Source organism: Psittacula echo, assembly GCF_963264785.1.
Source record: "Psittacula echo genome assembly, chromosome: 4".
Lineage (NCBI taxonomy): Eukaryota > Metazoa > Chordata > Aves > Psittaciformes > Psittacidae > Psittacula > Psittacula echo.
Genome location: NC_137738.1, coordinates 2,479,607 through 2,498,198, shown reverse-complemented (window position 1 = coordinate 2,498,198; position 18,592 = coordinate 2,479,607). Strand labels below are relative to the sequence as shown.

Genomic DNA, 18,592 nt, shown 5'->3' with positions numbered 1-18,592 from the left:
TTTTAAAGTTCTCTGCAAATTTCTACAGCTTGAGACTTGGGTCATGATTAGTAGTGAACACTAACACAGAGTTTGCCCAACCTTTTGGAAGCAGGCAGGATTATGTGTGTTTAAACTAGAGAGTTCAGTTGGCACCAAAAGCAGTTCAATTTGAGCAATAGAGCACTAGGACTTCTGGAATGAACTAGACAAACTCCAAGAAAACCTGTTAGAAGTAAACTTCCAGTAGTGCAGACAGAGCTCTTCTGAGCCTAACTTCTCCCTTGTTAATCTCAGCTCTGGCATTTCTGACATGCCAAGCAAAGAGAAACTGGAAGTCAATGCCCCACAAATATGGCACTTGCCATTTATCATAGAATAACAGACTGCTTGGGGTTGAAAAGGGCCTTTAAGCTCATCTAGTTTTAATCCCCTGCCACAGGCAGGGACACCTTCCACTAGAGCAGATTGCTCCAAACCCCTGTGTCCAACCTGGCCTTGAACACTGCCAGGGATGGGGCAGCCACAGCTTCTCTGGGCACCCTGTGCCAGCGCCTCAGCACCCTCACAGGGAAGAGCTTCTGCCTAAGAGCTCATCTCAATCTCCCCTCTGGCAGGTTAAAGCCATTCCCCTTGTCCTGTCCCTACAGGCCCTTGTCCAAAGCCCCTCTCCAGGTTTCCTGTAGCCCCTTCAGGCACAGGAGCTGCTTTAAGGTCTCCCCTTAAGGAGCCTTCACTTCTCCAGGCTGAACCAGCCCAGCTCTCTCAGCCTGTCTCCATTGCAGAGGAGATACAGCCCTTGAAGCACCTCCATGGCCTTCTCTGGACTCACTTGCTGCTTTAAAACAGATCACACTATAGGGTTACATGAAAAAAGCAAGCAAACCTTCAGAGCTGCAATCAGACAGGTTGTCAGTCAGAGAGTCAGAGAGAGGCTCAACAGGACCAATCAGTTCAGAGCCATCGTGCACCTCTCCACCCTGCAAAGAAAGAGGGAAAGGAATTATTTAGCTGCTGTGCTCTATGAAAAGTCTCACTACATAGAAGCGATAGTCAAAATTAACTTTCCTAACCAGTGAATGCCCCATTACTTTAGAGTTCATGTATTTAATTAAATTCTGTCAGCCTGCAAAATTAAACCAGGGCTTTTGGTTAGGCCATGTCTGGTTGCCACAGACTGTCCAGGTATCTGAACAGTCAGTCTACTGCAGCCTCAGAGTCCTGAGCCGTAACAGACTGCAGCAGGTCTGCCTGAAATCCCAGAGTTTAACAGGGAGGAAAAACTGATGTTCCTGCTCTCTTGTGGTACATACACTCTGTGCTCTTCAGTGATGTTCCCAAGCTCAGCAGGTCTCACACACCAGAGTGTTTGCCCATCAGACTAATGGCCCATCCATGACCCACTATCTTGTGTCCAGTTTTGGACACAGAGGGAAGATAAGGCCATCCCACCCTAGAGGGTGGACATTATTCCCTCCCAAGCCTGAAAGGAATCAAAGGTAAGTGAAGTAACAACAGAAACAATTGATTGCACTAGAAAGCACCTAAATATTTCTTTTATAAACTTCTGCTTCACATGTCAGGTGCATACTTCCCATGCAACTTCAATAGAAACTGCACCATTTCCAAGGCACTATTACAAATGGGCATTGCTAATATATCCTGAACTATCCCAGGACATCTTCACACTAGCCAGCCAGTTTTTCTGGAATCTATAGTACATAGATACACACAGCACTCCCTTCAGTTGTTTCTAAGACTTCATTGTCCAAGTCTCTCTCCATGGCTATTTGCACAGCAATCTGAAAAGGCACAAAACCACCCCTGAGCAGAGCTAAAGGACATGGCTGAGCTGGTGACAGATCAAAACCTAAGGCTTTCTTACAGGAAAACATCATACAAGGGCAGCTGACAAATAAGCCTAAATTATTACACTTGCATAATTCCCCTTGTTAACACACTCGCTCCTATAAAAATTAACATCTTGCTAGTTTCACTTATTCCCTTGCAAAGCCCAGAAAGGTCCATTGGAAGGCTAAACCGAATACTTTTGTTGAGCAAAGAAGAGGAAGAGAGCTCTGAACAAATACCCCAAAATAGGGAGGTATTTCCTAAGAACTGAAAAGTGCAAATGCAAATAAGTTGAAAAGCAAAATATTCTAATTCAGACTCAATCTTTGTTGCCACCAAAGCTTTAAGAAAACTGATAAGGAATTCTGCACCATGAAAACAAGTAAAGACTTGTAAGCTTTGCTGTCATTCTGCTTTAGCATATGTATCATTTAAATATGCTTACACATTAATACACTTACATCCCATCCCAGCCAGATGAGCATGCCCTTAATTCCAGGGAATTACTATCATGTTTACATGTAAATTTATGTTTATGTGTTTGCAGAATGTTGGAGTAAGCTATCAAAAATAAAGAGGTTTGAAAGATCTATTGAAAACAAACTGCTTCAGATGTAATAAGGAGGAAATCCAGATCAACTTCTCATTGTTTTGGAGAGTGGTTCTTATAACACTGTACAAGCAGCACATTTGACTAGTTATATGCCAGATTTGTTGTCATGGACCTGAATCCATAACAGGCCACAAGAAATCAGTCTAGAGAGTCTTCCCTCCTTAGGTTTGAAACTAGCGATGCTTAAATAAAACATAGAAAACAGCAACAATATTTGTATAACTTCCCACTGAACACCTGGATTTAACATCCTGGGTTTTGCTCATCATTCAATAAACAAGAATTCCAAATTCTTTCACCTGAAGTTCCTGTAAAACTTTCCACCTTGTAGAGATGCAGCATAAGGGGAGTTTTAAGCCTCATTTCCAGACTGAACGGAAAACTCGCAGTCACTTCTCAAAGCATGTCACATCAGCTCACCGTCACGCCACGGTTTATGAAGTAAAGCAGAATCAGCACTGTATTTTATTCAGATCAGTAAAAAGCAAATATGTCTGCAAATACTAACAAACCTTAAAAAAGTCTTCAAGCTGTTTGCTGTTATAGAGAGCAGGGATGTTGGCAGAAAACTGCAACAGATCTTCAGCACATTGCCTTCTTTCTTCAATCACGGTTTCATCAAATCGCCCTGGAACAGACACATAGCTTGACAGTTTTACAAGTAAGTACACAGTTATTTGCTGTAATAACTACAATAAAGAAAACACAAGGCAAAAGCAACCTTCTGGAGACAATGCCCTGAGTCTATGAAAGTCATTCCAAAGCATCAGGAGAACATAGCGAATCTTCAAACTTTCGATTCTCAATTGTCCCTAGAGTCCCGTCTTCTGCAATCCACTCGGATGATGAAAGCTGGCAGCTACAAGAAGAATCCTTCGCCCTCTCATCGTAAGAATACGGGAGGCAACAGTCTTGATTAGGCAAGAGACACTAACGGATGTCCAATGTTATCTAACAATAAATGAGACACGCACAATTTGACAATATGCCAGTCAGTGTCAGCCTTGATTACGGCCCGAATCCTGGACGGAGCTGAGCAATCTTCACTTAGTCTCAAGAACAACGCACAATATGAGCAGAGAGTAAACAAAGTATTGCTAAAAGCCCCCAGACAGATCATCATTTCCAAGGTGCCAGTTATGGAGGAGACAAAGTGGAGGGGAGATGTTGAAGTCCTGCTACCAGGCACTGAAGCTTTCCTCTGAAGTAGCTCCATGCAGACAGGGTCTCATCTCCTCCTGGATTCAAGAGGTAAACAGAGCTGGAAAGCAGCTCATTTACTAACAACGTATGATCCTTCCCTTTTTCCTACCCCGCACCCAAGACATTCCAATTAGGAAAAAAACCCATCTGTAAAAAACAATCCCACAGTTCACCTGAAGAGATTTGTTTCTCAGGAGAAAACCCTTGGATCGCTACCTTAAATTCACAATTCTTCACAATCGCACATAACTTATTTTAGCTTTTCATATCAACATCACTTTGTTGTTGAAATAGTTACAAGTTTACAAAAGAAAAAGGGCAGAGGTTAACAGTAATAATTGGAGGAGGACAGAACAGATACTGGAACAGCTATACAGAGGGGAAAAAAGGACTGGGAAGACAAGTTCAAGAAACAGTATTGCTATAACAGCATGACCGGAAAAATAAGAACCACCTGTGACAGCTCTGTGGCATTAACCTTTGAAGAGGACAAAAGAAACACTGAATACAAAAAGCAAAATTCATTTATACTTGGAGCAAGCAAAAAAAAAAAAAAACTAATCCCAGAAGAAAGTATCAAAGCAGGATTCTTTCCAGAAATTCTCCAAGTAAATAGCTCCTGCCCATGTGGTACCAGAAAAAAGGAAAGTAACACTAGAAAGACACACACATCCAAGATCACAAACAAAGCTTTTGAGGGTTATTTTTCTGGGAAAGAAAAGAAAAGACATCATTGGGCTAATATGCAGCTGGATCAGTTCCGTGACTTGTTCACCCTGCCCTTTCAGCTGCACAAACACTAGCAAGCCGTACAAAAGAGCAAGCAACAAGCAAGCAAAAAGGCAGCAAAGGCACTGCTACCACGTTGAGTGGCAACACTGAAATCAGGCTCATTAAACTGCTCATCAAACTTCCTGTGTCTTCAGAGCAACACTGGGGTGCCTTAAGGCTTTTGCTTCATCTCAGGCAAAACAAGACATCAGCTTTCCTCAGTACAGCACAGCAGCATGGGCCACTTAAATGAATCTACAAAATGACATGAACGCTGTTGTAATGCAACAGAAAAATGAATAGCAAAGAAGTAAACACCTAAAAAGGCCAGAAACAGGAAGCATTTGCAATAAAGTAATTCTGTCAGAGACTTTTCCTGATTTCCTAGGGACCCTTCCCCATTCTAATTCATCAAACCCACAAAAAACTCATTTTCCTCATCCACATCATCCCAGTACTTCCAGTAGGCACCAGACGGACATGTCAGGACCAGCCTGGCAGGGTTTTACTGATTGCTCGGGCAGCTGCAAACCTCATGGGTATGAGCCTGCCTGGCCCTTGGTAACCCCACCAAGCTTCTCACTCAGTTGGTGTTCCTCAGACTTTAGAGAAATAGAACTAAATTTGCAACTACACCCCCACTCATAATTAGCTGATATTAGCCACTGACAGCACAATTACATAAGGTTATTTTCTTAGGAAGCTGAGCTGAAAACAAAACATGTTTGAACAGAGCCACTGAAACATTAGTCACTGCCACATTTTCCAGCTCATCAGCATCATGATACACTATCAGGACAACTACTTACAGAAGCAGAGGACTTCTAGGGGAAGGAAGAACATAATTCATACTGTTCACAGACTATCTGGCATCCTGCTGGCAGCTTCATTTCCAGCCAGCCCTGCCTAAGTCCTTCCCCCTCTCCCTTTTTTCATACTTTCAAGGAATCTGGGATAGCTCAACACTTTCATTATCACCCTTCTCAATCAGATGTTCAAAGGTGCTTAGATACCCAGCTGCCTCTTCAAACATTAGGAGGTGTTCCTGCATATAAATCAACATCTCTCAGACACATGGCAACTTCATCACAGGGATCGTGTCTTTCCAGGGCTTCAGGAAGTGCCAACTACAATCTTGGCATATAACAAATGCATTTGTACAGTTCTGCTGTTCCTCCAGCAATGATCCATTCAAAACTTGTTCTGTACGTAAAAACCAAATATAAATCCCTGTGAAGAGAATCCACAATTCATTTTGTGGAGCAGATATGAACAACAAAACACCTAGCAAGGTTTGTGTTTGCCTTTCAGTTTCTCACAAGGCTTCCAACTATATTTAAGTTGGAATCTTAAATATGCTATTTCATTTGGTATTTTCAAATGCAGGAAGCATCCTTATCTAAGCTATACGATGTGAATCATCTTTCTGACTCGCTGCTAACAACCTACCATCACCTGGGGGTTTTGGTTTCTTTTGGCCAGGGGGTGGGGAGAGTATTTTTCATACTAGAGTATATTTCCACAGTTGGTAGATACAAGACATGCTAAGTACAGGTTTACCAGCAGTCTGGTAAAGTGCTGTGTATAGCAAACATATAGGAAAGCTTAAAATGTCCAACAAAAAATAAAGTAGTTTGAAAATACTGAAGAAATCATGTTGATGCATATTAGGGTGGGAGAGAATGGTTTGGGTTGGAAAAGACCTTAACATCATTCAGTTCCAACCCCTTGCGACGGGCAGGTACACCTCACACTAGACCATGTTGCCTAAGGCTCTGTCCAACCTGGCCTTGAACATTGCATTTACCACCTTTTTGGGCACCCTGTGCCAGCGCCTCAGCACCCTCACAGGGAAGAACTTCTGCCTTAGATCTAACCTGAACTTCCCCTGTTTAATTGCTGCATAACAACTCAGGTTTTAACAGCTGGATCTATTAGGACATTGTATATGCCCATGCTTGAGCTCATTATGCTTCCTCTCTAAGATGGGTGGGAAAGGTTCAAATGAACTACAAAAAAGTGAGAGTATTTCTTTCCCTCACCCCTAACAAGTTCCATGCTTTGATGCGAGCAGCTCTATTGTAACAGCATAAAAATACATGCACTTGCACATTATAATTATCAAAAGCTATGGTATCAAACATGAGACGCGGCTGAGTTCTGCAGATGTGGCAAGTCTTTGTTGACATGAAATGTAGAAGCACAGCATGATCCAGCTGTTTCTAAATAAATCCCAGTTCTCCACACCATCCCCTGACACTCTGAATGCTCAGCTTGAGATTCAGCTCAGGTTTAATACTTCTAATATAAGCAAGTTTCACTGTCAGAAACACCAATGCTCACTGTGTAAAGTGTCCTCTCTACAGAGCAGTATATGTAGGTTATTTAGAGCACACATCTTAATAAAACTTAAAAATAAAAGCCCTTCTAGCACAAAAGATACTCAAATAAAATAAAAATTAAAAAATCTGATGGTAAATGCTTTAAATGAAAATAAACCACACAGCAGTTATTGTATGTAGAAGTGAGATGGGAGAATATGCAATAAAATTTTATGCTTTAAACAGAAATAATTCTTAAATCAAAGAGCAGAGCCAGATATTTCTGTTCCTTTCAGCTATGGAGCAATCATTTCAGATTTGTTTTTTACACTACCTCCTCTTTTCCTGTATTCTTCTGTGGCTCAGCTTCAGTCACACGCAGTGGGGTTTGGTTTGGTTTAGTTTTAATTTCAAAGAGCTTTCCTATAAATAACTACCTTGAATATTCCTGTACAATTCCTTCTTTTACAATGTGCATAGCAGCCACTTTTGCTCACCAAAAACAATGGAAGAAGGATGTCTTTCAGAAGGGATTTCACTCAATTCTTCCCTTGCTTACAGGGCTTGTGTAAAACCAGCTAATTTGCATTTCTGGCAATTTAAAATTATTTCAGATATTAGAAGCCCATACTCTCTTTCCACCCCGATTCTTTTCACCCCTCTTTTTGCTCCTTTACCACATCTTCTACCTGAAATTCAATTATGCTTTGCAATATTAGCTTTGTAAATAATTTCTCTGGTGAGCACTCTCTGTAGATCAGACATAAAAGCATCTCAGGATGAAACTAACACTACATTCTCTAACCATTAACGTACAACTTCTGACATAGCACCGAAACTTACCCCACTTCCAAATTCATAAATAACTAAAAATGAAATTACATAAAAGTTAGATACAATTTAGCTGATGGGAAAGACAATTTAAACTAGGAATTTTACCCAGCTCTGCGCAGAGAGCCAGGAAACCTGCATCAGAGTTCAGCTCCCGTGTCTCTCCCTGTGCTGCTCCACACAGAAAGGGGTTGTTCTCAGCTTCTCCAAAAGCTACAGGGGGAAGTCTGGACTTGGGTTATAAACTAACTTCAACTTGTTGAAAAGTTCTTTATGTTAGTTTATTCTTTAAGGCATCTCAATGCCATGCCGACATGCAGCAGCCATCAAAACCAAAAAGTACACACCAAAAATTCCAAGTCTGTGGCAATATTTCAACTTCAAAAGGAAAATTGTGCTTTCCCACCTGAGGTTTTACCTCCAGAGGAGTTTCACACAGTTTCTCTGGCACTCAAGGTGAAGGAGGGCCAACAAATACCGCTGCAGAACCATAACCCCATGCAGCATTATTATATTGGCGGAAAAAAGGCTGACTAAACATCCTCAGTTTTGGCACCTCCCAATCCAATAGGCTTAATTATCCCAAAGCAATAGTAAACACACATACACAAAGGAAATAAGAAATAAATACACTAAAAAAAAAGGTATAATATTCATAGAATCACAGACTGCTTTGGGTTGGAAAAGACCTTAAGATCATCCAGTTCCAAACCCCTGCCATGGGCAGGGATGCCTCACACTAGACCATGCCACCCAATGCTCTGTCCAGCCTGGCCTTGAATGCTGCCAGGGATGGAGCATTTACCACTTCTTTGGGCAACCTGAATAAACAAATAAATAGATGGAAAACAAACACAACAACAACAAAAGAAACAAATAACTTAAAAATGCAGGGGAAAAAAAACACACAAAAATACCAGGTCGCACAAAATGGCACAAAAGCTTACGCTAAAAACATGACAAAATGCTAAAAATCTTTTTGCCCACTGTTCCATGTAAAGTGTGTATGTAGGAGATGCATGCCAACAGCATACTAGACTCTAAAACATACTAATATCATGACAAAGACATGTAAAAGCATGCAATAGATGCATGTCAAAAAATGCTAAACATGCTAATGTGAGCCAGAGAAAAAATACAGAGCCTTAGAATGGTCTGGGTTGGAAAGGACCTCAAGATCATCCAGTTCCATACCCCTGCCATGGGCAGGATATGGAGAAAATGCTCTAGATACATATCCAAACTGCTTAAACTGCTACGCACACAAAAAACCTTCACAAATCAGTGCTGAATGTATGCCAAAACACAGCAAATAATGGCTGGATGCTAAAACACAGACAACACATGGTAAAAACATGTTTGACAAACAGAAGACAGGCACAGTGCATGGGAAACATGTAAATACACACAAACCCATGCCCTGTATGCATGCCAAAACCCCATCAAATATGCTGGACACTAAAAACGCTAGAACTATATGAAAGAAACACAAAACAAGCAGGTGGTAGCAAGATGGAATAAAAAGCCAAACCCATGCTGGATGCTACAAGCTCTTAGCAGCGTATCATAAAAGCACACAAAAAGAAATGCTGTAAGTGTGCTGTGTGTTTAAAAACCCACCAAAACATGTTAGGAATAAGGCAGCAATGGAAAACACCGTCACAGCAATGTCTGAGAAACAAAAAAAGAAAGGAAAACTATAGCAAGAAAGGGTGCAAAAAAACCTTGGCTGGACACTAAATACCACACAAGGTGCATACAAAAGCTATAAACACAAACCAAAAAACTATCCCAGGAAACCAAGCTGTAAACACCACAGAGGCCTTAACCCCAAAACAGTTTAAACACTGAAGCCTGCCCATAAACACCTTGAAACTAAAAATCCATCCAAAAAACTCCATCAAAAAAGGGCACATGGTAGGCTCATGCCAAGAAAAAAATGCCAAACGTGTTGGAAGCTTAAAAACCTGTTCAAATGCACAATAATGAGCATTTTAGCATGCAGGAGATGCATGCTAAAAAAGTCCCAAATATACTGGACACACTAAAAAGTGCTGAATAACTTAAAAAACCACTGAAAATCATGCACTTTATCCATGCAACCCTCCCCCAAAAAAATCTATACGCAACAAAGAAATCCTGGTCTTCTTCAAGGCCAAGTTAGACAGAGCTTTGTGAGACATGTTCTAATGTAAGGCATCCCTGTCCATGGCAGCGGGTTGGAAATGGATGATCTTAAGGTCCTTTCCAACCCAAACCATTCTGAGGCTATGATCTATGAAATAACATCACAGTCATTCCCTAGGGACCAAAAATCGCACCTACAAATGCCCCAAAAAAAAGAGAGCACATGGTAGATACATGCCAAAAAAAACCCACCATACATGCTGGATGCTTAAAAACCCGTTAAAACACCCAATAATTGCATGCAGTAGATGCAAAAGAATGCCAAACATGTGTTGGACACTTAAAAAAAAAGAACACTAAAAAGCAGCACCATTCTGCACAGCTAGCAAAACCTTAGAAATGCCTCAGAAACACTCACAAAGCATGCAGTAGATGCATGCCCAAAGCAAATGCCAAATATGCTGGACATGATAAAGAATGCTGAAAAACACTTAAACAAAGGCTGAACATCATGCAATATATGCACGAAGAAAAGCTACACCTCAGAAATGCTGGACACTGAAAAATAATTGCCACAGCAGTGCCTCAACAACCAAAAAAACCACACTCAAAACAAGCCCTAACTTCACACCTGAAGCCTTGACAAAGGAAAGAGCATGAACGGGATGCTTGCCAATACATGCCAAACATGCTGGATGCTCAAACACAGGAAAGGTACATGAAAAGACAACACCACGCACACAAAACCACAGGCTAGATACTTAAAAAAGCCCTCAAAATATTTTAAAACAACTTGGAAACACCATGGAAATGCCTTAGTAACCTCCAAAGAAGTGTTGGAAACTGAACAGCCTGCCAAAAAACACACCAAGAAAGAGCACATGGTAGATGCACACTAAGAAGCATCAAACACATCTGGGGCTGTCAGCAATGCCTTAGAAACACTCATAAGCGGTAGATGCATGGCAAATTAACACCAAAAGCACTTTAGAAACTAAAAAGTTCACCTAAAACCAAACCCAACCAAGAACGCGCAGTAGATGCATGCAAAGAAATGCCAAACACTTCGTTGGACACCTGAAAATACCCAACATTAAAACGCCTGGGGAAAAAGGCTCAAAAGCACACGATGATGCACACCAAAAAGCTCTTTTGTCATGTATTTCTCATGCAGAGCCACGATTCTCTTACAGGTTGCTGTGGTGAAATAGCTAACTGCTACACGGAAAACCGATCCCAAAGGCCTAGCTAGATAAAGTTGATAACTACACTGAAATATCCAAAATAAACCCCACCACTTTCTGTAGCCATCACTTGCTACTTCACTATAACTCATCAGTAAAAAGCAGACAGCTCATATAGGAAAATCTTTGTTCTTTGTTCAAGTGCTGTTCACAAAGCTAATATAGACCCCATGCTCCTGAAAACAGGGAATGTATGCTGTAAAGATGCGGAACATTCACATCAATACATATTTGAGCCACCATCTCTAACATGGAAGCAAGGACTCAACTACACCTGCTTAAAAAGGTGAAGTATCAAACTATGATACACCTGCAAGTAAGATGTACCAAACCTAAAAGCAGATTAGTAAAAGCACACAGAAAAGAGCTCTAGGCAGCTGCAGAACAAGACTTATTTACACATATTGAGTTATCAAAGGATTTCATCACATCAGGAAGAAATCATGCTTACCAAACAGTATCGCTTTGGCAAAAGGTGGGAAGAGTTCTGTATGTCTGCATAGGTTTTTGTGAATTTGCCAGAGATCTTTGTGCAGTTTCTTAAAGTCACTGTATCTCTTCCAAACAATTATCTGAAGCAGAGAAAGGGGAGAGAAGTATTAGCAAGGTTCATTGTTCATGTTACCTCACACAACAAATGTATTGGGTTTCTATACAATATATATCTAATGTATATAATATATACATAATACAAATGTATATGTATTGGGGTTTTAGCAAATCAGACCACTACCTTCAGCAAATATGTTTAACAAAAAATATACAATCTGAAGTGCCAACTCTAACAACCGCAACAAAAATGGTCATTATCTGTCCCCAACCCCATTTTGGCTACCAAGACTTTAGTACAGAGAAAAAAAATCACAAGTAAATGCTGAAGGAAACAAAAAGAGCAAAGGCAGCACTGTTTCCATCACATTGAGATCCAGACCTACACAGAGAACTAGTAAGAGAGGAGAAAGTGGCAAATGGTAGCACCGCACCACCCAACACTCCATAACACGTTGCGCTTGTCGCAGCTGCAGGTATGGGGAAGTGACACAACAGCAGAAAAGAAAACAAGGCAAGAGAAATCAATACAAGACAGGGATTCTTAAGGACAGAACATTAAGCACCCAGGACAACAAACCTGCTTGCAATTTGTTTCTGTAAAATGCCGATCAGGGGTAAATGCAAGCCCACATTAGAAATGGTTTATTAGCAATAACCCTGATCCAAAAATTGAATATGTTCTTTTTGTCATCCAGGCAAAATCTCCAGCTTCAGGAATGCAAAGACAGTACTGGGTCATTACCCCAGCTTTTTCTGATCCATTCCATGCAGAAAGAAGTAGTCATCTCCCAGCCAATTTCTACCTTGTCGTTCCTCTCTTCCTCCATCCCGTTCTTTTTATTCTTTCCATTCAAGGAATCCAAATGGACAGGAGAACCCAACAGGAAAATCAGGCTAGGGAAAGTACTGAGCAACAACATTTGCACTCCATCTATTGCTAACAGGTTTGTTATCAGGATGAAAACAATTAACAAAGAAATTTTATATCTTGGCCTCAGTTTTGGTCAGAGTTGCGAACCATCACAATGAACCTCAAAACTAATATGAAGTGACTAAAGTAGAACAGCAGAAGAAAGGAAAAAGAGACAGAGACTGCAGTGCATTCAGGAGTTGATTCCAGTGTTCCATCAGTCAAATGGCACAATTAGCTTACAATTAACCATAAAGATTCCAAATACTTCTGATTGATTTAACAGGTTGCCTCATGAGTGAGTGTAACTGAAAAGCTACTTCTTTCAAGCAAACCTGACCTAGAACCAAGTAAAAGTTTTAATTTTAGAGGGGTCTTTTTTTTGTTGTTCTTTTGTTGGAGTTTTGGAAGTTTTTTGTTAGTTTTAACACTAAGGTCTCAGGCCTTCTAAGCTTCAGCAGATAAAAGTTCTACTTACAGAACAAGACAGATCTATGGTAACAGGACTATTAACAGCAGATATGCAAAACTTTAATGTGGCAACACTCTCTCCACCTTATAAACTCAGCTATGATATAACTGAGTGCTATCATATATGATATAATAGCAGCTCTGATTCAGTCTCACCTATTGTGCACACATTTCCAGGACTCCATTACCACTAGTACTTGGTGGAATTCAAGAGACAAGGGAAGACAAATCATAACCTCTCAAGAAGGCAAACTAGTAATTTTGCTATCAGAAACAGTATTTTTTCCAATGCTGCACTTCCATCTAATCCGATATCTTGGAAGTGGATGATTAGCACTTCTTCAGCATGCATATAGAAAAGAAAATTGCTTACGATGGTGAAGTATTGAAACATTAAGTTATTGTATTGTCAGTACTTGGAGACAACATGAAAAGCTGCCAGAAAAATAAAAGCATGAGATTCTGTTCCATTTAAAAAAACCAGCATTTTTTACTGCTGCAAGTGATCTCCCAATAGCCAAGAGGAAAAAATAACTGTTTGTAAGTAGCTTGCATAGCAAACACAGTCAAGGTCATCCTAAAACCGTTCACAAGCTCACAGAAATCATGCCTTTGCACACATGTGGCTCAGCAAAGTTCCCACTCTAACATAACTCATTAGAAATCAGATTTGGAGGAAGGACACATTGTACTTTGAGGCTCAACGAAGCACAGCAAGTGTATCACAAAACATATGTTAGACTTGTAATGCAATAAGGTGCTTGTCATGGCTGGAGCCAGTAGATCTCTGTTAACTCATGTGATTCACCTGTTTCACAACGAACAACCCTTTCTCCTCCATGAATAAGAGAAAAAACCCACAAGACTACCCTAGCTACAACTGCCTCATGCACCACGTTGCCATCATCAGGCCCCAGAAGCAAAGAAATTAAAGTCCACTAGTTTTGCTGTTATCAACTCTTCCATACAACTTGAACCACTTCTCTTCTTTTGAGAAGAAAGCCCTCACAAGGTTACCTTCCTCCCTGTCCCAGCAACAACAGCTGGAACTATTTCACATTGTAATTGGCTGCCATGGGACAGATGCTGTATTAAAGTATCCCAAAGGGCAGTTAAAGGAGGCAAGAGAAAACTGGCAAGTAGAGCTGAAGTCACAACACGTAGCCTTATGTGCAGTTGTACATACATACTGTATCTATTAACACCACAGAAGTGGTATTGAAAGAGAATTCTGAGTAGAGAGGCACAGCTAAGTGGTGTTATATAGAATCACAGAATCATTTGGGTTGGAAAGGGCCTTAAGATCATCCGGTTCCAACCCCCTGCCACGGGCAGAGAGACCTCACACTAGATAGGTCACCAAATGCTCTGTCCAGCCTGGCCTTGAACACTGCCAGGGATGGGGCAGCCACAGCTTCTCTGGGCACCCTGTGCCAGCACCTCAGCACCCTCACAGGGAAGAACTTCTGCCTTAGATCTGACCTGAACTTCCCTCGCTTTAATTTGAACCCATCACCCCTTGTCCTATTGCTACATATATGCTGCAGGAAGGGGGTTGCATGGGACAGATCATAAAGCAACAGGGTGGTTGCTTGCACAAAATTTTGTCTATGGAATTTCTAACTGAGAATTCCGGAAAGCTGAGGGAGATTTATTTTCATGGGAACAGGTTAGGAGCATATTCTTTTTCTTTCAAAGGCTGCCCACAATCTTTACTTAACATAAGCAGCCAATATAACAGAAAAGCTCCCAGCATGTGTGGTTTTCTGACTACAATTCAGTGTTATGGCAACTACCATCTAGGATATTCCTTTTAACACCTAAGTACTTTCAGATGCTCGCTTATAACAGAATCACAGCAAACCGAACATGCTATCACATGCAAAATACTTAATTTGGTACAATGAATGGTGGAAAAGGGCAATCATCAATAAGTTCATAGCACATTCATGCCTCCTTATTGTCTAGAGTATGTGGAACTCTACATGGCTAATCTACAGCCACCAATCAAAGCTACAACCAAAGCAATGACTAAAAGATATTGTTTTGCTATTGTTTCAAAACTACTTAACATATATTCATGCAATACTCTAGCTGAAAGACACTTACAATATATTTTTCTGATGAATGGCTCATCAACAGCTGCTATAAAGTGGTTTTCCCACAAATGAAGATTAAGTTAATGGCAGAATGGGCTCATGGAAAAGTTCAATTCAGAAGTCTTCCTGGAAGAGGTGAACATCAAGCTAGACTACAGTAATGCAGTTCTAAACCCAGATCCATTATCCTCTCTGATTCTGACAGGCTATTTTAATCTCCTAGAGATTAAATAATAAATACAAAAAGCATGAATGCTCATGTTTGTCTGATTCCCAGGATTTCAGAGAAGGATGCAACAAAAGGGTGTTAGGTGTATTAGCCAATTCTCACCTCTGCCAAGCCACTAATCAGTAACTCACGCTTGACCACACAGAGATGCAATGAATTCATTTATGGGCTCTTCTTTCATCAACTATCCAGGTTCTCCTCAACTGTAGTAAGAGACTGCATCAGAAATCGAACAGATGCATATGTTACACAATGTCTGAAAAGCCATAAGGTTGTGCTTTCGAAGGAAGATTTTGCATGTACATCATACAACAGTACCAGTGTCCATTAGTCCAGAAGAAATCAAGAGGGAGTGGAAAAAAAAAAAAGGGGGCGTAATCTAAAAAACAAAACCCCACAAACCACACACACGTGATGTATTTTTTTGTCTCAATAAAATGGTTCCTGCCAGTCTTTTGAGGTATTAAAAAGGCACAAGAATACAGCAGACTCTCATTCAGAGCCTTTTCAGAAGAGGCAAAGAGTAAGCAGTTTTAAAGTTTTAGTATTTTGCAGTTCTATGCTTTGCTAAAGGAGCCTCAGAGATAGAGGCATAATCCATGACTTGCAGTCTAATCTCTCTCAACTACTCTACATTCCTCATTTTCCCTTTTTCCTAATAGACAGTAATGGTGTAGGCTTTTCAGTGAAGTATTGGTTAAAGCGGAAAAGAGTACCTACAGCTGAGACCTAAGACTTGGATTGTGGACTGATCTCTAATTTTACCAGTAGGAGTCAAGTAACCATCAATTTGCCAATTCCATCCCTAAGAAAAGAGCTTGAAAAGTTATCAAAGCAGTTTTGTCATCAAAAGGCACACTACTCCCTAAGACTTTGTTTCAAGTCAGGATTCATCACTGAGGAATGAACTGCAACATGTCACACTAGCTACTGTTTTCAACTGAAAGCTAAAGACAAATGGAAACATTCAAAGAATTACAATGACAAACACACGAAATTGCTAAATTATATCAAAGATGCTTCAAAAGGCATAGTGAGATTCACACAAAGACATTTGCACAAGTTTAAACTGTTACCTCCTGGACATCCTCTGGGTTTTTTCTTGAAACAATCTGAAAAGCAAAACAAAAACCCATGTAAGCGCTTGGATTTCCAGTTTGGAAGTTAGAGGAACATACAATGATTTGTTGCTGAAGAGAAAAATCTTGAAAGGGGCAAACACTTGCATGTTCCTCTGCACCCAGAAGTGTTTTCATTTAGTTTGAGAGAAGTCTAATATCCAAACATAATCTGGTGAAGTATTTTAGCAGCAGAGTCAATCCCTCTGATTAGAAATAGACATCCATTATAGGCAGAAAAGCACAGAAGGCATCTCAAAACAAAGAGCACATCCCCCATCACCTTCCCAGTCTCTTCCTCTTTAATTCATATTAGGGCCACATTACTCCCAATAAGTGGAGCTAATTGAAACTACTTGGCTTAACAAAAGCCACACACAACCTCACCGTGAATGTGAGGCTTTGCATTTACTAAGGCAGTATTTCCACTTTACTTACAGCCATCAATGCGCACACACGTCTGCCTCAATCCTTGTGTATTAGTTTCTCCTTAAACACTCTTTGCCTAATCAATTATAAATGACTTTGTCCAAAGGAAAATTGCAGTGAAGACACGGCTTGGCTCCACACCATAAAGAAGTCTGTCTTTTGTCAGGGTTTTTTTTCTTTAAATAAATATTGATTGCAAAAGCCTTTGTAATCCAAGTTCTGCATTGGGCTTATAAACAGCACTAAGAGCATATCCACAGAAACAAACAAATCAGATCAAGACATCTTTAATTCATAACTGCAGTTACCTTGTGCAAGTCAGTATATCCTTCATTATAACAGCCAAAGCTGTTTAACAAAGTAATTAGCTTCTTGTTAGCTAAAGCAAGACAGGGCATTCTCAATGCAACTGAGTCTCCACAGCGACACACCCCAGAATAATCACTGCTGTGAATAAGTGATGCAAGTAGGCAAGCGCGAGGAGTACACTCTACCTGCACCCTAGAGACTACAACACCATCCCACTGAACCGCAAACACCATGCTTAGAGCTGCTGCTCTAAGATGGAAGACACCGAATCTACACTTCCCTCTTGGTAACTGACAGCAACAAACCCCTCATATTGAGTCCCCACAAATTAGCTCTCTTCCTCACTTTCATTTTTCAGGAAGCCTCGCCAAAGCCTCCCAGATTTCATAACATCAGTTTACTACACAGCCCAGCCACTGTCATCTTCCACACATTCTAGAGGAGACAAGCCAGAAAAGATAAGTGTTACCTCCTCTAGCAAGCTCTCAAAAGACGTAAAACATTCTTCTTCACAAGTCTTTCTCTCACCTTGCACATCAAAGTCCTCTTCTTCCAGCGTAGTCAACATTAATAAAACCTTCCTCAACTTCTCCTCACTCTCCAGTAACCTAACATTTGGCAACTTTACCTAATTTTAACGTTGGCAGCCTTTGCTCCTTCCTTCATTACCAGGCAGTTGATATCTACAATTGGAGAAATATTACTGACCTTCTTCTCTAATAACTGGTGTACTTGATGCAAGGAGCCTGTAGAGCTGGGGGAAGAAGATATCACAGGCATGGCTACACACCACAGAATACCAAAGGGCATGCACCAACTGCTTTGCAGTTCACCTTTAGTTAAAGCCTTGCAACAGTTTTGGCAGCTAGGTAAGTTACCAGATGGGCAGAAGGAGACCCAGAGAGATGAGTAATTACCCAGCCAGTTAGTAAGAATCTGGAATAAAACCCACAGACCCTGTTTCATACTTGTTCTAATGTTACATTGCCTTCTATATCTATCAGCCATGCCAACTTTAAGTCAGTACGCAATAATTTATGTGTTGTCCTACTTTGTTCTTCCTATCTTTTTCTGAAGGTCAACCTGAGAAGAGGTCTGCCCCTTTAATCCAACCTAGAGACTTGGCAAAGATTACAAAGTCCCCCCCACAAAATTTTCAGTGCATGTTTTTAATCCTCTCACAAGGATCAGCGCAGTCAACTCTTACAAATCTGTAACACAAGCAACTTTAATCTACCCTGAAAAATATCATTAGGATACCCAGCGATGAGCTAAGCAATGCATAATTACTGTGTTATGATCTGAAAACAGATCCTACAAGGATCCTCGCTAGCAAACAAAGTATTTCAGACTATCCTATTCTTTGTCTGACCGGCAGATATCCAACATAACTCATTAGAATTTTAATTATCTAATCTTCAGAGTTAACTGAACTTTTATTTGTGGCCTATATTTTCAGGTACCATTAAGGACACTTCTCACACTGTAACCCGCCTTAGGTTATTGTATCTTTGGAAATGGATATAATAAGAGAC

At 40.5% G+C, this 18,592-nt stretch overlaps 1 protein-coding gene across 6 annotated transcripts in view; it reads right to left on the bottom strand.

The window, feature by feature from the left end:
- RPS6KC1 (ribosomal protein S6 kinase C1) overlaps positions 1-18,592 on the bottom strand; it is a 91,846-nt gene that overhangs the window by 70,507 nt on the left and 2,747 nt on the right. For 5 of the 6 annotated variants that reach the window (XR_013956733.1, XM_080616857.1, XM_080616858.1 and 2 more), the window contains exons 2-5: positions 16,278-16,313; positions 11,392-11,512; positions 2,956-3,071; positions 866-959 (exon numbers count right to left, since the gene is read on the bottom strand). Coding sequence is in view for 5 of the 6 variants with exons in the window: in XM_080616857.1 (XP_080472983.1) it covers positions 866-959; positions 2,956-3,071; positions 11,392-11,512; positions 16,278-16,313 (367 nt within the window). In the remaining variant the exon portion in view is untranslated. Of the gene's footprint in view, positions 1-865; positions 960-2,955; positions 3,072-11,391; positions 11,513-15,303; positions 15,418-16,277; positions 16,314-18,592 lie in introns of those variants that run through there. The other variant, XM_080616859.1, reaches the window with a different exon arrangement.